Source organism: Lepidochelys kempii, chromosome 6 (assembly GCF_965140265.1).
Source record: "Lepidochelys kempii isolate rLepKem1 chromosome 6, rLepKem1.hap2, whole genome shotgun sequence".
NCBI classification, from domain to species: Eukaryota; Metazoa; Chordata; order Testudines; family Cheloniidae; genus Lepidochelys; species Lepidochelys kempii.
This window is the reverse complement of record NC_133261.1, coordinates 100,047,031-100,068,691: the sequence shown is the minus strand read 5'-3', so window position 1 is coordinate 100,068,691 and position 21,661 is coordinate 100,047,031. Positions and strand designations below refer to the sequence as shown.

The window sequence follows — 21,661 nt, the reverse complement described above, 5'->3', positions numbered from 1 at the left end:
TCCAAACCCCTCATCCCCTCTTGTACCCCAACCCCATGCCCCAGCCCAGAGCCCCCTCTTGCACCCTGAACCCCTCATTTCTGGCCCAACCCCCTGCCTCAGCCCAGAGCCCCCTCCCACACTCCAAACCCGTCGACCCCACCCAGCCCAGACCCCTCTCCTGCTAGAGGCCTCCCCCTCCCTTTGCTGCACCCCAACCCCCAGGCCAGAGCCCCCTCCCACACTCTGAACCCTCAATCCCACCGCCCAACCCCCCTCCTGCACGCCACCCCCAGCCTGGTGAAAGTGAGGGAGGGTGGGGTGGAGTGAGTGGGGGGAAGGCCATGGGGCAGGGGGCGGGGCAAGGGTGTTTGGTTCGGGGCAGGTCCCTAAAGCCAGGCCCCTGGCCCGCTCTGTCTCACTGCGCCAGGCTCTGAACCTGCAACGCAATTTAATTCCTGGCACCACCTGTGGCCTGGGTTGAGCCTGAGGCTTGACTCCAAGCACCGCCCCCTCTTCGCACGTGTGCGGGATCCGCCCTTCGCAGCCTCACTCCCGTATCTCCCCCTCGATACAGCCCTGGCGGCGACCCTCAGCGCAAAGCTCCGCCCAAAGACCCCACCTCCAACATGGCGTCGCAGCGGCTCCCCTCCGAAGCCAGCTCCCCGCAGAGTCACATACCCTAGTTAGCACGTTCGTGCCCGTACACAACATGGCAGCCGCTAGCTTCAGCTCACGTTATCACGTGACCGCCGGAGGCCCGCCCTCCCTCCCCTTTGGGAAGATGGGGGCGGTTCGCCGAAAGGCCCGGCCCCTGTCAGGTGACCGCCGGCTGGCGTGGTCTCGTGACAACGGCGGGCGGGTGGCTGGAGTTAGAGTTGATGTAGGAACGGGACGGCTGCTATGGACGCTGCTGGAGGGAGGCGTGGCGGGTGCCCGGGCTCCCCTCGCTGGGCTGGGGCTCTGCTGTGGGGCTGGGCCCTGCTGGGCTGCGCCTGGTGCCCTCGCCCCCCGGGGGCCGCTGCCGCCCCTTTCCCAGCCGGCTACGCGCTGGACGATTCGGTCGGGCTGGGCCGTGAGTTCGACGGCATCGGGGCCGTGAGCGGCGGAGGGGTGAGCGGGCGTGGGCAGCGGTGTGGGTGGGGTGGGGGGAGCGGGAATAGGGGGTCAGGGGTGGGCTGGAGGGGCGAGAGGGATGGGGTAGAGGTGGGTGTAGGGGCTGGCGGGAGGGAACGGGGGCTGGAGAGAGATCAGACCCTTCGGCAAGTTTCTGGGTGGCCACCCCCGCATTGGGTTGTGCTTTTTGTGTGGGCTGAAGAGGACTGCCCTGAAGTGACCGTCTCTTGTGCTGTCTGTGCATGTGGCCTGCCCCTCGGATTTGTAATGCAGAGTGAAGGGCTTCACCTTAAGGAAAACAAGAGAAATAATGGTGCAGGGAAATTCAGAAGAGTGAGAGTGTGTCCATGTGTGATGATGCATTGAGGGGAATGGGGTGGAGGTATTGTTGCCTGTCAAATTCAGGTGCTAAAAAGCATGGCACCAAGTTAGTGTTGGAGGGAGACAGGATGTTCCCTAAATGTAAGTTGGAGGTCCTGGCTGTGAGTAGAATTTGAGGTTGAGGAACGGTGTGGGAGAATGCTGCTTTGTTCTCCTTTCGCCTCCCGCAAAAAAGATGTGCGGTGTGTGTGTGTGTTGTGGTCTTTTTCCAGTTAGGGTGATAGGAGATTCTAAAGGACAAATGAATCTGGTATAACTCCATTGAAATCCTGCGATTAATTTTACCCTTGACCTACATTTTAAAGACTTCTCTCTATTGTTTTTCAAATATTTAAACCACCAAATGACCAGTAAGTTTCCAGGGACCTCTTCCAGTCCAATGATAAGTGTCATGAGCTCCATTCAAGCTCTACAGTGATAAGTAATTAGCACCTCTCTCGAAAGCTCATGCTCAAATAAATTGGTTAGTCTCTAAGGTGCCACAAGTACTCCTTTTCTTTTTTCACCTCTCTGGAGTTAGCTTGGAAATTAAGGGTATGTCTACACTTACCATTTAAAGCACAAAAAGTCCCTTTTTTGCCCTAAAACCGAGGGAGTGTCTACACTTGTTAATGACTTTTTGTGGTGAAACTCAGAAGTTTCGCTGCAAAAAGAAAACCACCTTCATGAGAGGCATACAGCTCTTACTGCTGTTCTTTTTGCACTGCTGTGAAAGTGAAGACTCCTTCTAGCAGTGTAAACACCCTTTGGCCTCTGGAGGATATCCCACAGTTCCAAAAGCGACCACTTCTGGCCAGCATCTCTGCTGTTCTGACACATGGATGTCCACCCCTCCCCTTGTAAGCCCCAGAAAGTTTGAAGCTCCCATTCCCTTAAGCAGCCAGACAGCAGGAGGTTTTTAAAAAAATGCCTGGAAGAAACCAGGAAGTAATGGGGCTCCTGAGACCTGAAGCAGGGCAGCACGGGGCACTGAGCAGGGACCCAGAATGCCTTCTGCTCACTCCCCCACCCTTCCCACAAGACCTATCCAGAGAGCTGCCCTGTGGGGATAGCTGCCCTGCTCTCCTCCTTGATGGAAGTGCTGCTAGTGTAAACACTCTCTGATGCCTGAGGAATTGAGTGAGTACACAGACCAGCACTTTAAGTCTCACTGGTGATAGGGAACCGGTAAAAGTACAGTGCAAAAACTCTGTAAATGTAGACATATCCGTAGTCTGACTTGGGTTTAGGAGGAAGAAAAGCAGGGAAAACTTTTAGTTTTCATTTGTTAATGTCTTTCTCCTATAAGACAGTAAATTTTGTGTCTTAAAGGGGTGTTGAATTTTTGTGGGTATCTGGTTGGCTGAGTTCTTGCTGACATGATTCCTTAGTTCTTGGTGGGATTTGACTATGCTATTAATTATATTAGGTTGGCTAGAGCCTTAGATAGGAGGCTCTTAACTATTTAAAATCCAGATAAATAATACAAAATAACTCTGTATATGCTCTTTTCCCTTTGTTCTTTTCTTTTTCAGGCCACCTCTCGACTTCTGGTGAATTACCCAGAGCCTTATCGCTCTCAGATTTTAGATTATCTTTTTATGGTAATATCTGTCTTACTGATATAGAACTATCTCTAACCTCCTGTAGAGTTTTAATGTGTACTCTTATTTTTAATGGCAGTTCTCTAAAATGCATTAGATACTGGTTAAAAAAATACAAAAAATCCTTATTTTCTGAAGTATTATAGCAGGGATCAGCAATGTTTGGCACGTGGTCTTCCAGGGTAAGCCCCCTGGCGGGCCAGGCCTGTTTATTTACCTGCCACATCCGCAGGTTTGGCTGATCGCAGCTCCCACTGGCTGCGGTTCACTGCTCCAGGCCAGTGGGGGCTGCGGGAAGTGGTACAGGCCGAGGACACGGCAGGTAAACAAACCAGCCCAGCCCGCCAGGGGGCTTACCCTGATGGGCCGCGTGCCAAATGTTGCCGATCCCTGTGTTAGTGGGAGAGCTTAAATAAAGTCATGCTGTTAATAATTATGGTGATACTTAGGGCCAGATTTTTAAAGATACTTACATACCTAGATGCTTTTGAAAATCCTACTGGGCACCTAAATGCCTCTAAAAGTCTGGCCTGTAAGCATTATACAAAGATTAACTAGTGCTAATTTATTAATTGACCTATAACTGTGATTGCAAACAATATTTTGTTGTCTTCTAGCTGATAAGTAGGGCTTCTGATGTTTGTTTTTTAATTGATAAACATTCCCGATGTAAAAATATGAAATAAGTGTTCATCCAATCAACTCCAGAAATGGTTATTTGTATCTAAGCACTTGTCTACACAGAGAAATAATGCAGACTGTGGGCCTGTGATTTCTAAAGCATGCTAATGTGCTGCATGTTAATTGGTACATATAGAATCTGCTGGTGTGTACTAAAGGCTTCCTATTTAACTTTACCATAGTGCTGTTTGAAACAGTCTGATGTGAAAGTGCACTTGGGAACATTACAAAAAATTACTCATTACAGTATATACAAAGAGAGAGTCCCTTCTATCCCCCACCCCCGGGATTTTTGGACATCTATGTAGACTGCAAAAATTGCTAAAAGTAACCACCCCTCAAAAATAAAATTAATAAACAGAATTCTTACTGATGATTGATATAGGGAAATCTGTATTCTAATTCTGGCTCTGTCATTGACTGACTTGATTTAACTTTGGGCAAGTCACTTAGGTCCTGACCCAGCAAACATGTGTGCGCTTGTTTCTATGCACGTAAATAGTCTTGTTGACTGCAAAGGAACTACTTGTGTGTAAAGTTAAGCATGTTCATTAGTGTTTGCAGGATTGGGATCTTAACTTCAATTAGACCAACTGTCTCTATGTGTAAAACAGTGAATACTGGCCCAGTTCTGCAGCATGCTTTGCAATCCTGTCTAAATACAAGATATTATGGTTAAGGCTAATATTTTGTCATAGTAAAAGTCAGACAGGTCACGGCTTCTGTGAATTTTTGTTTATCGCCCGTGACCTGTCTGTGACTTTTGTTGCTGCAGCTCCATGGTTCCCCTACCAATGTGGTGGCTGGGAGCTGTGGGGTTCCCCTTTTGCCTACGGCACCTGGGAGCTGCAGGGTGACCATATTTCCCAAAGAGAAAATGGGACACCCCAGCCCGCTCATCCAAGGCATCCCCTTTGTCCCCCCACCCCATGTGAGGCTGTCGCCTGTCACTGGAACCCTGAGGAGGTCCCCCCCTGGAGTCTGTCACCTGTGGCTGGAACTTTGCCCAGGCCCCTTGTCCCTGCTAGAACCTTGCCAGGGCCTCCCTAGCTGTCAGCTCCAGACTCCTGCAGTCCCTGGGGTTGAAACAGAGAATGTCAAGGAGGTCTCAGGAAGTCACGGATTCCGTGACTTCCATGACCTCTGTGACATAAATGAAGCCTTAATTATGGTTAGTAATACAGTAACTTGAAGGTATGTCCTGTTTGTGTGGTGATAACTGTTTCTGGAACCTAAATTCTGAGGCTGAACAATCAAGTCTTGTTACTCCAAGGTGTAGTAGCTGCCAAGAGTAAACACCCTTGTTAAGTTAAGAGGAAACAACTAATTATACTGAAATGACTAAACAATTTGAGGGTACTTCCTCTTGGTAATAACCCTAATATAGGTTAATCAACATCTTGTTGTTTCTGTTGGGAGTTTATTTAATTTTGGAAATAGCGATTACTGAGATTTCCCCCTTATTGCTATTCTGAAATAGCTAATGATTAAATATTTTGGGATATTGAGCTAGAATTAGAAGGTTTTTTTTTCTAGTTTAAAGGTGGATAAAGTGAAGGGTTGAGGTGATCATATCTATCATATCATATCTATTGTGGGTAGTAAATCCTGAAGGCAATATTGAATCAGAGTGCAAAATACTTCATGACTTCTGAAAATTACTATACATTTTAGTTGGCAATTGCAGAGTATCCTTGCTCTCTAGCTTGCTAAAATTGTTCCATTTTAATAGAGTTAATATCCTAAGGTTTGCCTAGGATTCAAGTCTACTTAGGTAAGGTTCTGAATTCTTTAGATCAACCAGTAAAACACTTTTATACCTCTAAAGTTATCCATTTAGAGACCTGTACCACTTAAACTATATCAATGTCTGCACTGATATAGTTACAGCAGTACCAAAGCTGTACAGACAGGCCCTAAATGCCGTGTAGGAGTAGTTGTTGCTCAATAATAACTTGAGCTGTGTCCTGAGAGGGCAACATACCACTTTCAAATAGCTGTTCCCTTGGCTTCAGCCCTGTAGAGCATAGTTTCTGTGTTAGAGAGAGAGAAGTAGCCATGGAGGTTTTTGATGGGAAGTGGGGAAGAGACATGATGTAGCTGCCTTTGCCTTCTGTGCACTCAGTCATCTGGAAGATGGTCTTTTTGGCCCTTTTTACACTGGTTATGGGAATGTAGCATACGACCTCTTATATGTAGAAGTTACTTTACCCTCTACAGAAGTTAATCAGTTATGGTTCTGAATTGTTGAGATAAGAGCACCTTTATACTCCTAAAACTGTCCATTTAGAAGGCTGTACTGCTTTAACTATATCAGTGTCTAAATTGATGTAATTACATCCGTACCAACCCTCAAACTTGTAAACCTTTTTAGTTTTTAGAAGGAATATGGTCATTTTGAAATCTAGTCAACTTAAAATAGTATTGTCCTACATCAGCCTCTGGACTGCCGTACAAATTTTTTGGCTTTACCTTGACCTCTTCCTATTTTGTTAACTTTGTTGTGCTAAAGATTCATGCAAACAGGGAAACGTACTAATAGCTACAGGAGAGACAGTGAAACTGATGAGAAACCAAGTACTCTTAATTGCACAAAATAAATAAACTGGAAAAAGCGGAATAGCTTTTCCCTCTAATCTTTCAGTTGCATTAACCGTAGGTGATTGTAATAATAATGGGTAAAATATTCAGATAGAAATGTGATGAAGTTGATGGTGATGCACTTTTTATTTGGACATTCTTCTGCTTATATTGTGTATTCATTGATATTTTTTCTCCTTTTTTTAAAGCCAAATTTTGGTGCCTCTTTGCATATTCTCAAAGTAGAGATTGGTGGTGATGGACAGTCAACAGGTATAAATTCTTGGGGGACTGGGCTTACTGTTTTTATGCAGATCATTCTTCACTTCAAATGGTGTGGCGATGCAATAGATGAAATACTACCAGTTTAGCGATAAACATTGTGATGAACATTTCACCTCATTTGAAATAGCAAAACTCTCTGTGATACACTTGGAACTGCACTACCATGTCTAAAAATGTTTTCTGCTAGCAGGGTTCTAGCACCATTTCTCGAATTGGTGTGGGAAGGGTCTTCTTTTACATGAGAACTGTGGTTCAGACTGTTACTTAGTGTGGTGTATTCTAGAAGAAAATAATACCTGTTCCCAATGGACAGGGAAATTGTGCCAGTGAGATGTATCGTAGGGTTCCAGCCATAATATTGAATAGCTTTAGTGTTTCTCAAGTGTCAGCTCTGCTGTGTGAACTAGATATAAACCTTACTTAGAACAAGATAGTTCTTTGTTCTGCTTCCTTATTTGAAGTCACGCTTGCCTATATCGCAGAAAATGATTTTCTTAAAGATGAGCTGTGTGTTAATTGGGTTTGATTGTTATGAGTGTTATCTGTCTTAATGCTCCATTTTCAGACTTTTTGATAGCTCTGGTGAGGTGTGCAAGTGCGACTATTACTGACTAGATTTTGAGCATTAAACATTAATACTCTGGCCCCTACAGTCCTGGAAGTCTAGAAGTCCACTTTTTTGACAGGAAGAATATTATTTTAAGTACAGGAATTCATTGGTGTTCAACAGAGATTTAGTCAGTATGTTGCTGGCAGAAAAAGTGGACTCATGGGGTGTCCACAGACATATATAGCTCTTCATCTTGAAAATACTGTACTAATATTATTTAGTCATAATAAGTAGGTAAGTAGTGTCTTGGTTTTCAGATGAGGAAACTGAGGTACAGAGATGAAGGGACCCTTGGCCTTGGTCTGTGTCAGAGCCAGGATTGGAACTCGGGAGTTCTTGGCTCACAGTCCTGTATGTGCTTGCATACTCAGTCTATGTCTAATACACACATCACTGTAGTTTCTGGGCATCCTCTAAAAAATATTTGCCATTATCCCTCTAATGGGGAGAACTATCCTCCCCATCACAGCCACAATTTTAAAGTGTTCAAATCCTAATGGTTTGCTGATTATCTGACTTGCATGTGTAGTGGTGTTCAATGTGTAACTGCACAAAACTTGTGTTTATCTTTTGCTAAAACAATTGAATATTATGTGGTGAATCCCAAAACTACTTCCAGCAGTAGAGAAACCCCACAGTAATACTAGTCCAAATCTTATACGAAAGGGAGCTTTTCATTATTTTATCATCGTGTCGTTTTAACTGAACTCTTGGTTTCATAACAAGTTTCCTCGTTTTCCCTCCCTTTGTGTTTCTCTTGCCGTCAAGAATTAAACATGCAGTAGTCTGTGCCATGCTGTCTGTTTATCAGTTCAGAGTCCTTGCATGATGGTGGAAATATTTCTTTCCCCTCCTGATACTGCTGTGGTGATGTTCATGCAGTGATTCCTTGGCCCAAAATAATATTGAAGGTAGACTTAGCATCACAGTAATTGGGGATGTAAAAGATCTACTAGATAATTAGATCAATCCTTTGGCAAGGATAAGGTATAGTCCCTTTGACAGAAAACATATTTTCATATTAATGTTAAACGGATACTGTACTTGATCATGGTCAAGAGACATAGGCTGTCTACACTTATGGTGGCAAGTAGAATACAGACACTGCACATCCAGCTAGCATGGATATAAATAGCAGTGTAGACAGTGAACTGCAGCTTTGTAGAGTATTGCTTTACACAACTGAACCCACAGGGTATACAGTCTACACGCTCAAGCTCTGCTTCCCAAATCAACACTACTGTTTTCAGCAGTGTAGTGTCTTGCTGCCTCCACAGTGGCTGAGCCTTTCCCTGTCACAGTTAGTCTCTGACAGGGGAAAATTGTGGGGAAAGGATATGGGAGCTCCCCCGTGCTGGAGCATTTTCTCACTTCAGTGAAAGGTTTTGGCAGCAGTTAGCTCCCAGAGTCTTTCCCTGCTGCTGGAGCATTTTGCTGCCATGTGTAGCTACACGCCACAGTGACAAGTGTGGACATAGCCTGCCTTTCACTGTGGCGTGTAGCTACGTGTGTAGTGCTTATATTCTACATGCAACTCTAAGTATAGACAGCCTAACGTCTGCACTGTAATCAGAGGAGTAATTGCAACATGTACAGACGTACTTGATTAGCTTTAACTTAGCTAGCATAAGTACCAATAGCAGTGCAACTGCAGCAGCGTAGGCTGTAGAAGCCAACCCAGGACTCTTGGTACTTACTTAGGCAGCTAGCCCATGCTGCCTGTGGCTTCACTGCTGTCAGTACTTGCACTAAATAGATTAAAGCTAGCGCGGGTATGTCTACATGTGCTGCAATCACACCTCCACTTGCAGAGGTGATGTACTCTTAGAGGGAGGGATGGCTAGTCTTTCATGTTGGCTTCCATTGCTCACTTGGCTTTCAAATTTACTTCAAAGAATGCATGAACTGTGCTTGCGGTATGTGCCTAGATATTATGGTGATGAGCAATATAAAAAAACCCTCTAAGATACATAGGAATTTGTCATGACACAGAAAACAATTTGTGAGATATCTTTGTTGTTTCCTCTGTAGATGGTACTGAACCCTCCCACATGCACTATGAAAATGATGAGAATTATTTCCGGGGCTATGAGTGGTGGCTAATGAAAGAAGCTAAAAAGAGAAACCCCAACATTAAATTGATTGGTAAGGACTTGTTCTGTCTTCCTGTTTTCAAACACTATTTCATACCTGACTCATTCTTAATTGGCTCCTTAGCTTTAATGAAGCAAAGTATTCTTTGTCACATTAGCCAGTGTACAGTCAGAGTTTAGCCAATTTGCCTTACCTCTCCTTGTAAAGAATATTATTGTGTAAATTTTTTAAGGTTTTATTGTGACAATGCCTTGTGTTTGGTGGGTTTCCCCCCCACAGTGCTGGGTGATATTTATGTTTGGCCTAAATAACTAAACTAAAACAGTCAGTATAAGAGTGTCATAGTGTGAGATCCAAAGGCTAGAGACAATAAATTCAAGACTAAGAATCTCCTACATTATGCATGCTCATTCTTCCTTTTTCCCAGATACCCTTTTTAGGAGGAGTCTTTTCTAATCCTACACACAATAAACTAACTTTTCATATCTTCCAGGACTCTATTTATTCCCTTCAGACTTCTATCAAATGCTTTCAAAAAGTAGCTCCAGCAAATGTGCTTTGACTTCTGATTTTCACCTCAAATGGGTAGACAAGTTCTGTGAGGCCTTCACTGTTCTGTTCAGTTCAAGTCAGAGCCCTGTATCTACAGCTGTGGAATCTACCTGTTGCCACTGAAATGTGTTCCAAAATAGAAGTTGTCATTTAAACTTTCTATTCTTCTATGGTTTGCAAAGAAAATGTTCCAAACCTGAACTGAACGTTAACCAATGCAGTGATTTGGAGTGGCTGTCTGATTTACCAAGCTCATGTGCTAATTCCATAATTTCAAACCCACCTCCCATGTGCCAAATGACCCCAGAATTTCTTACCTCATTGTCAAAACCTCCGGCTTCCCCTCTGACACATCTTTAATCCAGTTATAAAATGTTAATTTTTAGTTAGTCTATGGCAACTTGAAAATTAGAGTCTTAGAGGCAGAGTAAATTACATTGAATTTAATATAAAAATAATGAAAAAACCCTATTTGTATATGAAAATTAATAGTATAATTCAGTAAAAAACTTAATTGTCAAATTTACTGGAGGTTGCTGTGGACTTTCTAATCTACTTCATCAAAGCGCCTTAACTACAGAATCTTGCTGGAGAGCTGTTAGGTCCACCTTTCCACTGCGCCACTATTATGCTCACACCAAAGTTGCCCTAAAAAGTACAGGAACAGCTGGAGGAGGAGCCGTTTCCCCGTCACCAAGGCCCCGGGGCTGGAGGAATGCTGTCAGTTCCAGCTGTGGCCCCAGGGTCGGCAAAGCTGTCCCCCTTCCCTCGTTGTAACGAATCCCTAGCTATACCAAACAAATGGCTTGGATCCCCAGAGGTTCATTATAGCGAGGGTGTACTGTAATTTATGTCTGCACTATTTATTTATTCAGTTTATACAGTTTGCCTGTTTGATAAACTCAGTATGAACATTCATATTGCAAAATAAGTGTTGCCAAAATAAGATTTCATATCCATACACATAGGAAAATCTCCAAGCACAGGTTTACAGCAAGTCTATAGTCTTTAAGTGTTAACATATTTGCTATTTTAATCTTCTTAATGGCTGAAACATTTGAGTTCTTGCAGACCAGTTTCTGTGCTGTCTCCCTCCTGTTCGATCACTGATTTACTTTCACTCCTGTTTTGTGTAACTGCACAAAACTTGAGTTTATCTTTTGCTAAAACAATTGAATATTATGCAGTGAATCCCAAAACTTCTTCCAGCAGTAGAGAAACCCCTTGCTTCTCTAAATTACCACACTGTCTTCTCTGCATAAATTACCACACTGTCTTCTCTGCCCCCGAACCATCTGCACTGTCTCAGTTCTGACTGGAAAAGTTGCCTACATCATGAATTATGCTGTTTTGTAGTTTAGTGTTGTTTAATAGTTTATAGTCAGGAATATTTGGAGAGAACCATCTTTGTATATTAAGAATGAGTGAATGATGGAGGCCTTCCTCCCATAGGGAAATTTAATGGTGCATCACTGCAAGGGGCATGAACTAGATTACTGTGGGAGGGTCTAGAGGCTCCAAACGAGGATCAGAAATCCATTGTGTTGTATAAACATAGAGTAAAAGACAGTCCCTGTCCTGAAGAGCCCACAGAACCTTTGGAAGCAGATTTTTTTTTTTAAATAATCGTTAAAAAGGAAACAGACCAATTATAGTACAAGAATTAAAATAGGACCAAATCCTGCTTGCCTTACTTGAGAGATTAGTCCCATTCACTACAGTGGGCTAAAAGCCCATGGTGAGCAGGATCAGACTCTTGTGTTTAGATATAACAGAATGTATTGCTTGATCCTGCAGTTCGGGGGGGTGGGGACTGGGACACACCTATCCTTGATGTAATCCATCATTTGAGCCAGTCAAGGGTGAGATGTTGGGTAGATGATTGTCATTGCCTAAAGATAGTCTTAGGTGGAGAGATTTCACTAAGGATGTACAGCTTATGCTCGATTCTCAGCTAGTGTAAATAAAGCATAATTTCATTGAAGTCAATGGAACTACACTGATTTGCAGTAAGGATCTTTCCTTACATCTTTCAGTTAATATCGGCGGTGGGTTGCTCTTGTTTCTTACTGATGTACGCAGTGCGCCTAATTAACTGTCCTTCTCTTTTGATTTTTCTCTCTTGTAGGGTTACCTTGGGCATTTCCTGGATGGGTAGGGAGGGGTCAGAACTGGCCCTATAATCATCTGGATGTCACTGTTCACTATATTGTTTCCTGGATTCTAGGCGCCAAGCAGTATCACAATTTGGACATTGATTATATTGGGGTCAGTAAAGTACACATCTCAAATTTCTGTTTGTTTGTCTGTCTGTCTGTTTCATAATTGTTCTTTGTTAGCCCCTGATTTTGATTTCCCCCTCCATCTCCCAATCGCTCTGTGGCAGCCAGTTAACAAATCATTCCATATCCAGAGCCTTATGTTTGCCTCTGGTTTCTGGTGGAACAGGCAGAAGTCACATGGGCTGGCACTGTTTTGCAATTATTAATGGGTGCAATGCTGATTTTCAACATTTGCGGGTTCCATACTCTAAACTGTATAAAATGAATGTCTGACTTTGTCTTGTTCAGCTTGACGTACATAGATAGTAACTCAAAATGTATTAAGTGAGGTTTGAAAACTTTCCAAACCTAGGTTATATGACCTTTTTAATACAGTGATGTGCTGACAATATTTTGCAAAGGAGCAACAGCATACAAGTTCACCCTTAGCTTGTGATAAACTACATGATCCTGAGGTGCATGTGTCTGTAGGAGAGTAGAGGGACTGTGCTGTTTATTTCTCATTTAAACAGAAACTTTTATAGCTAGAATGAAGGAAAGTGACAATCACCTGAGATCTAGGGACTTTGCCTCCGATTTCAATGGAATTTCACGTTACAGGACTTGGTTTCATTCACTATATTCACTAGAACTACTTCTAAGTGGAAGCTTCATTTCTGTAGACCATATGCTCTTGGTGTTACTGTGATATTTTGTGTGGTAGAACCCTTTGGTTATGGCATCTTAAAAATGGGGAAATAGCGAAGGCTGTTTTGAGCAAGAGAAACTCATTGTCAGTAAGCCGTTTTAATGATTTCATAGCCATCTCTTCTTCCCTTTAGTCTTGCTGCATATGTGGTGCAGGTTAGGTACCATCAATTGTTTTCTTAATATATGATGCATTTCAGAAGCCTTTTCAATGCATGTGTTTTGATGGATCTTCTAAAATGAGTCGTTATGTTAGAACATTCAAGTTCAAACCTGCAGTCATAGGCTTGTGTAAATGTAGAAATCTACTAATAGGCAAGTTATTCCTTTTCAGAAGGAAGTTAGGTAGTTATGTCTAGGGGCCTTTGAACTTTATTTAAAACTGCCTCCTTTAAAGCCAATAACAAAAACAAGTGGAGTTGCTCTCTCCTTACACAAGAATCTGAAGCCACAGAATTCAGTTATAATAGTGGCTGTATAATTTTACAGATTAAAACTTTCCTTTTTTGTATTGATGTGATTCATTTTACTCTTCAGACTAATACATTTATTTTTGAAATTGCTGTTTATGTTCTGTTCCATAGGTATGGAATGAAAGGTCATTTAGTAGCAAATATATCAAGGTATGTAATGATTTTCTCTTTCCCATATTAATTTTATGTACAGTGCTACTTTATGTTATCAGTATGTGTAAATGACTTTTGAAACTTAAAAATAGTGTTTTGGCATTTGTATGTAGGATGATCAACTTTTCTGAAATTGACTGAGTTAGGGTCCAATTCTGCAAGTAGAACCCTGCGCGGGACTATTTTTTAATCCCGCTCCTGCCCTGCCCTGCAATACTCACTCCCATCCTGCTCCTGCATTGTTTCTTGTTTATCCTGTTCCCACTCCCAAAAACCTTAGATCCCACAAATCCTACAAGAGACAGATTTCCCCATGCTACTAAAAACTACAACCCCCCACCCCGAAAAAAAACAAACCCCAAACCACAGTTGGTTTTATATATAAATGGAATTCAGACACAATTGTTACCACTAAAAGAATAAAACAAATTTTTCTTAAACCATGTAAAAAATACTTTTGTTGTACCAATAAAATAAAAACCAGCAGGATCTTATTAAAGGGAAAAAGGCAAAATACCACATTTATTGTGAATACAGAAAGGATCATAGTAAGCAGTTAGTTATAGTTATAACATTCCATTCAATCTCAAATTTATTCTCACATTCATTCATTCATACAAACATACACACACACACACACACACACAGGTTCTGCAAGGTTGTTATCATAGTTACCAGCCTTAGAGTTGCTCATGCCAAGTCACTGGCCAGGTGGCCTGGACATGAGGAGGGAGCAGGGCCTTGTCAGATGCTCATCTGATGCTCCTGGAAGTTGGTTTGCAGAATCAGACCCCAAAGTTCTCACTTTTTAGAGTCTATTTTTATAGGAATTTCTTCCTATGCCAGTCTATGGGAATTGCTTCATCATGCTGTTGCTGAATCAATCAGCAGATAGCACATTCCTGACGGCTCCAAGATGTTATCTTGTTCTTTGGTTCTCCCATTCTTGAGGCTGTTGGGTGGATTCCAGTCTGCCCTCCGGGTGGGGTCCTCTGGTTATTTCCACTTGACACCTTCTTCAGCCGATGGACACTGGATTCTTAGGCTGGCACCTCCCTGATCATTCAGTTATTATCCACACCAAGCATCCATCCACATACATCCTCTATCTCTATTTTAATCACAATGGTTAATACAACAAAAGGGTGGGGAGTCTCTGGGTGCTGTTTCTGTTGTTAGAGTATTGCTTTGAGTCTCTCTCTCTGTGAATTGCTTTGAGAACAGACTCTGTCTTAGAATGTACTAACACAGTTAGCAGCTTGCAAGTTTCACACATAGAGGGAGAGAAACAGTACCAAAAACCAAGAGACCTCTTAATTAGTAATACCCTGGAATTTAAACTCTGGGGAATCAAACTCATTTGTGATTTTAATACAGAACTTCTTTAATATGATCCAACACTTTAACTCCTGGTAGAAAGAGATTTGATGTTTATTATATCTCCTGCTTAAATTTAAGTATTAAAATCTTTATTTAAAAAAAATTGCTTTACATTGCTGAAATTATATTTTTGACAAACTGACAGGAGATTTAGTGTTTTTTCCAAAAATTACTGCAGTCTGTTTCTCCTCCCCAGGCCCCCAACCCACCCGCAATAAAGTACATTTTACCTGCTCCCACTATTATGGTAGTGGGTCCTGCAGGACCTGTGGGATCCCAGTCCCACTGCAGGGCTCTGCCTGCAAATACACGGCCCACTGAACTTCTGTTGTCACCCATAGTGGTTCTAGGTGTGAAGTGCTTTCAGGGTCAGATCCCTCTCTTTGAATTTAATTGGCTGAATAAAATTGCTTTGAAGTCAGGACAGTATCACCTTAAATTGTGGATGGTAATGCTCTCATGTGAGGAAGTTTCATATGGATAGGCTGACCAGACAGCAAGTATGAAAAATCGGGACAGAGGGTGGGGGGTAATAGGCGCCTATGTAAGACTCAGCCCCAAATTTCAGGACTATCCCTATAAAATCGGGACATCTGGTCACCCTACATATGGAACTCTCATCCCTAATGGAAACTCCAGTAGACACCATTAGGATCCTTCAGCCTCGTCACTATTGATTTCTACTGGCTGCTACTGAAGGGCCTGTAGCCCCGTAGACATGTTGCATTGTTCCAAAACCTAGTTGCCAACTGGAACCAGTTGAAAATCTACAGAACTTCCCCTAGGCATGATAACATCATCCTTTATCTTACTACCACAGAACTCATATAAGGTTCTCATTATGGTACCAATTATAAGTTCTTAATGAAATGCAGAGTATGTTTAATTCTATTTGTCATAGTTGAACTGGAAGTTTTCTCACAAATACCCATGATACCTAATCACGGGAACTACATTACCACTTTCAAAGGTAAATTCTGCAGGAGGCCAAGCTTCTTCAACACCCATTTAAAATAAAGGCAAGTTGAAGTAGCTCAGCACTTCACATGACAAGGCCTTGATGGTGACTCAAAACCAAAAACACTTACTGTTGACAGAAGATGTGCAGTAGGGCATGTAACGTTAAAGTGGAATTTTATTAAGGCAAAGAAACTGTTTCTACCTTAAATTCAGTTCTTTTGTTGCATCTTAATATTTCGGAAATAAGCAAAAAATTAATTTTAAATTTAATACCGAATTGTATTATCTGTGGAGTGACATTGAATTTCCCAGAGAAGTGAACAAGGATTGGATCCCAGATTAGATTACTCTATTAATTATAGAACTGCTCTAGAGCTTTGTTTGCCATAGAGTTTTTGCAGTTTTTTCTACACATGATTATATTAGAACTGAGTCAAGCCAATAGTTCTAATGTATTTATTGGTAAATCTTAATATTGTTGGGTTTCATTCACTATATTGAGCCTAAACAATTGGATAGATAATTTATTATAGAAACTGTGTGGGATTTTTTTAATGTTGTTTTCTGACTTCCATATGTCTTAAGAAATTTGTCTGTGTTCAGAAAGTTAACACTTATTTCTCTGTGTTCTTCATGTTCACTCTCTTCTGTTATACAGAAAACATTCCATTTTTCAGATTCCACCTTTGCTTGCCATACAATTTTAAATCTTAGCAAAGCTAACCTGGTACTTCAGCAATAAGGGCAGTACAGAATTCAAAAATTCAGCAGTACAGACTTGCAGTCTTTGAGGCAGTTTTCTGGAAAAGCTTTGTGGCTGATTGAATTGTTTGACTTGTAACTTGGCCCAACTATATGAGAGTTCTTCTGAGCTAGATTTGATTATCCAATACTCCTATTATTAGAAAAATGTCAGTTTACTCTGAAACCACAGAGTATTTTGGTTAACTAAGTCTAAACCTGGCCCCACTGATAGGGTAGATCACGTTAGTCTACATCACTCTCCTTAAGGAGGAAACTATCTGCTCTTTGTTCAGGAGTGGGGGTTGGCTTATTTAGAGCACTGCTTGCTCTTGGAAAACAAAGGGCATGATCCTGCAAGGTGCTGAGTGCCATCCATTGCCGTTTAATTTAATAGGAGTTGAGGATACTCAACATCTGTTGGGATTAAGTCTTTAGGTACAGTGTCATCCATTGAGGAGGATTTTTACTGTACCATATACTAGCCTTACATTTGCAGCTCCTCATTGGTTAGTGGATAGGCTCTGATTGGGTAAAGCATTCCTTAAACAAATGTCTTGTCCCTATATGCTGGATTTTGCCTGATCTGCCAGGAGAAGAGAGGATTTTGTCTCTACTTCCAAGTGGGTATTTAATTCTTATGAATAGGCCGTAATCCTACCATGTGCCAGAATAAACTAATGCAGCTGTAGTTTAGTTCTGTCCCTGTTTTAGTAGCTTGGCTTCCTAGACCCTCCAAATTTTGGACCAGATTCTGCCAGCCTTGCTCACCTTGAATGGTACCTTACTCAAAATAGTCCTATTAAAGTCCTAAAAGTAAATAAGTTTGGCAGAATCTGTCCCCATGATATGCATTTGGTATTATCCCTTAAACCAGTGGTCCTCAAACTGTTTATCATTGTGGGCCTCAGGCTGAGAGCCACAGCATCCGCCACCCTAAAACTGCCCACAGTCCCCTATGCCCAGACTGGGGCCAGAAGTGGAGCCCTGAGCGTGGGCTGAACAACCGGACTCTGCTGCTGTGACATGGGGCCAGGACCCGTGGCTGGCCAGCAGCTGGGACCCCCAGCAACAGGCCCAGGAGCGGAGCGCCCGGGGGCCAGCAGCCAAGACCCAAGAAGGAGGGCCAGGAATGGAACCCCACCTAAAACCCAGGGCAAACCCCTACTTCCCAGAGCTGCCACCCAGGGCCGCCCAGAGGATTTAGGGGCCTGGGGTCTTTGGCAGCGGGGGTCCTTCCACTCCGGGTCTTCGGGGCACTTCGCCGAAGACATGGAGCAGAAGGAGCCCCCGCTGCTGAATTGCTGCTGAAGACCCGGAGCAGAAGAGGCAGCGGCGGGTCCTTCACTCCGGCTGTGTTCGGCGGCACTGAAGAACCCGCCGCAGAAGTGCTGCCGAAAACTTTCGTGGGGGCCCCTGAAAATTCTTGTGGGGGGCCCCACAGGGGCCCAGGCTAAATTGCTCCATTTGCCCCCCCATCTATCTACAGACCCACTCTCCCACTCCCTGCCCCACTGCGGCACTTACTAGCCCCCTGATGGCAGGAGTGCTGGTGCAGGCTGCAAGACCCTATCTCCCCCTTAGCCAGCCCTGCCAGACTAGAGCGGCAAATTTCAAATTTTTTTAGTGCAGCATTCCTTCCTTCTAGCTTTGGAAAAAAAAAAAGGTGTTGAATTGGGAGTAGATTTTTTTTTTGAGTGATAAGGAAAAAATTAGCTCTAGAAGTTCAGATGCTTATTCAAGAAATCTACTCTCTCTGTTCTGTGTGGTGTTGCACCTGTCTTACAATGGTTCTTTTTGCTTGTCAGCCATTTAAAAAATATTTCATTGTCATCACCGATATATGCCAGCCATAACAGGGAATTTGGAAGTATGTTAGTATAAACTTAAATTCTCTATGATCCTGTTAAGTGTGTTTTGAAGGCAGTCATGTTATTCATCTTCCCTCCTTAGTTCGTTACTGTTTCTTATATCATTAAGTAGAAAACAAAAGTAAAGAGGCAGGACAGTGTAACTCATATATTAAAAAAAATAAAAAATCAGAGGTTTAACAATCTCTGGGATAAGTAGTTACAAATAACAGGATTATTAACATCTTTTCTGTAAGGAATATATGATACTCACATGGTGATATCATTATATTTGCCATGCTACTCATTTTGCCCACCATTCTGTGTCCCTGGTACTTATTCTGATGTTTCAAATCAGCATCTTCAACCTTTAAATTCGCACCTGCAGCAGCTACATGGAGAAGTTACTGCATAGGTTGGTGTGCACTGCTGTTCGCACCCTCCTTAGTCCAAACTTCTGGGCATTGTAGACATGTCCTTAAATCAGCTATCATATTTAAAAGTCCAGTTGTCACAGAAATAGTGTTCTTCTGGCTTCACTCCCCTCCTCTTGCTGAAAAAAAATTACACTGCTAAATTGATAATATTCCATCTTTGCTGAGGTAGAGATTTGTGATCTGGTATCTTGCAACAACACTTCAGGGCTTGAAATGGAAGTGCTGTACCAATTATTAGAGAAGATTCCTAGTGCTTACTCTAGCCCATGAAAGACCTGAGATCTGACTTTTAAATGTGCCATGTTGTATGTGTCATTTTCTGTTTCAAATGTGCAGAGCTCAGAAGGAATGCAGTTACTAATGAAGTCTGGCTTTACATTTGGAAGGATTAAAAACATTCAAAATATTTTTTTCTATAACGTGTAGCACATTCAGGGTAGGTGATGGTGTGATATACTGTTAAAGATTTTTATCGACATGAACGTGAAACGACCTCCCTTATGGCTTTTGCTTTTGTGAGTAATGCAGCCTCACCTGATTCATGCAGATAAAACTTCTGTATCACACTATACTCCACATGCTGTATTAGCCAGGAAAAACTGTTATTTTTTTTCTTATCTAAAACTGAGTACACCTTATCAACAACTTCTGTAAGCTGAGGAATGAATAATTCTAATTAGGAGTGTAAGCTTTAGAATCAGGTTTCTGGCATGAAAACTCCTGATTACAAGTTCAAAATATGCTTTTGGGAAATGTTTTCTACCCTTGAAGAAAAGTCCTATTTTCCATTAAATTCTGTAACTTTTCTTGTTTTTTAACCATCTCAGACAATGTTATAAGACTTGCATCCCTGCTAAAGAACTGTATAGTATGGTTTAAACAACCTAGAAAAAGGAATTTATTCTTTGTTAAATTCTAGAAGCTACTCTAAAAACCTATATAGAACCCTATTGGCTTCACCCCTGTTAAATTGCATAGGGCTTTTCCATAGGGGTAATATTAATTGAAAACTCTTTCAAGGCCTGATCCTGCAACCGTTAAAATCAGTAGGAGTTTTGACATTGACTTCAATGAGTGCAGAATTGAGACCGTAGTGAGTATCACAGCAATGTTCAAGAATGATGGACTGGCAAGTTTGAGAATGGTTTTTGGTTTGTCACCTTAGAAATGCCAAACAGACACTGATAGACATAGGTGCTGGAACTAGGGATGTGGGGGGTGCTGCTGCACCCCCTGGCTTGAAGTGGTTTCCATTATATACAGGGTTCAGAGTTTGGTTCAATGGCTCTCAGCACTCCCAGTATAAAAATTGTTCTGGCACCCCTGCTGATAGAAGTTCTTTGGCATCTGGCAGAGCACCCACCTTGCATTCCTGATCACTTGGAAAATACATGACGTGTATGGACTCTCTGTTGTGCACTTGCCTGTTGAAACACTTACTGGATACGTATTATTGCTTTTTGGTCTAATATCATCCTGTGTGTTTGAAACCTTGAGTTAGATACAGTGCAGATCAGTTTGCTTAGAATTGCTTAATGTTTTATTATGCTCCGTTTTTAGCATGTGAAGTTAGATTAGTTACTCTGACTGAATTACTTCCCTATGTTCAGAAAAGGAAAACTCCCCAGAATTTTAGGAAGATTTACTTTGGAATCGCTGGCAGAAAGTTATTCTACAGTTGTGTGAATCTGTTTTATTGAAGGTCACCTGTTCTGTAAACACTGGTCATCCATAATAGTGTTCCAAGCTATTGAATGAGTCACGATCTTTCTCACTGATGGTCTAGTTACTGATAGTTTTTATATTTTAGGACTGGCTGCTTATCAGCTATTTGTATTTCTAGGCTGGACTTCTGTTGCTGTGTAATCCCAGGAATATTGCAGCTTCTTCTGGGGAAGAAATATTCCCACATACTACTGTTTTTTAGTCCAGTTACTCTCCACTTTATCTGTCCATAAGATTTTGCAAGAAATTCTTTAAAGAGCTTATATAAACTAATCTTCAAGTGAGTGGAAGGAGTCTCCCTTGAACCGTTATATGTGCTCTTTCTATAGTGCAGCGCCATGCTACCTGAGAATGGAGACTTTATAACGAAAGTAGCTTTCCGACATGTTGAGCTTCTGAATGTTAACTATCTGGGATATGGTGCTTTAAAAATGTAATCCTGAGAATATTCAACATAGGAAACTTTTGTCCTTATAACTTGTATAGTGTAAGTAAAACTTCAAAATCTGCAAGTCACAGTGCTTTAAAGGATATTTTTTACTTTTAGATGTGACTTTGTTTATGAAACTTTCTGGATTAATACATTTGAAAACTGAAGTCCTCTGTATATCCACAAGATAAGCAGACACAACACAAGTTTTAGACTATGACCTACCAATAGGCCTAACTGATTGAGGATAATGGAGGGTAGTTCAGTTTTAGGCTTATTAAATCTTTGGCCTCTGTCTGACACTGTCAACAAGAGTGCCAGTAGCGGTGAGTTTTATGTCCTATAGTCCTCTTAGTGTCTTGTCTTTCAGCTAATCTCTACATCTCTCCCCATGTCCGGTCTCGAGCCAAATTTGCTTCATTCTCTGCATTTCTATATTCTGTCCTTTCCTTTTCTGTCCCCAAAAATTCTTATTATTCCTTAGCCATCTTTCACCTTGTGTAATCTCCTCTGACCAGTCCTGTTACACAGCCACCTTAGATGTTCTTGTTAGCACTGACCCCCCCCCACTTGGTAAGGCAACTCCCATCTTTTCATGTGCTGTGTATTTATACCTGCCTACTGTATTTTCCACTCCATGCATCTGATGAAGTGGGTTATAGCCCACGAAAGCTTATGCCCA

General features: G+C 42.0%; 1 protein-coding gene across 10 annotated transcripts in view; it reads left to right on the top strand.

Moving 5' to 3' along the window:
* Window positions 1-827: 827 nt before the first annotated feature.
* Window positions 828-21,661, top strand: part of GALC (galactosylceramidase) — a 120,597-nt gene continuing 99,763 nt past the window's right edge. For 9 of the 10 annotated variants that reach the window (XR_012159514.1, XR_012159515.1, XR_012159517.1 and 6 more), the window contains exons 1-6: window positions 828-1,092; window positions 2,991-3,059; window positions 6,530-6,593; window positions 9,247-9,360; window positions 11,990-12,129; window positions 13,415-13,453. Coding sequence is in view for 4 of the 10 variants with exons in the window: in XM_073349360.1 (XP_073205461.1) it covers window positions 883-1,092; window positions 2,991-3,059; window positions 6,530-6,593; window positions 9,247-9,360; window positions 11,990-12,129; window positions 13,415-13,453 (636 nt within the window). In the remaining 6 variants the exon portion in view is untranslated. The remainder of the gene's footprint in view (window positions 1,093-2,990; window positions 3,060-6,529; window positions 6,594-9,246; window positions 9,361-11,989; window positions 12,130-13,414; window positions 13,454-21,661) is intronic. The other variant, XM_073349361.1, reaches the window with a different exon arrangement.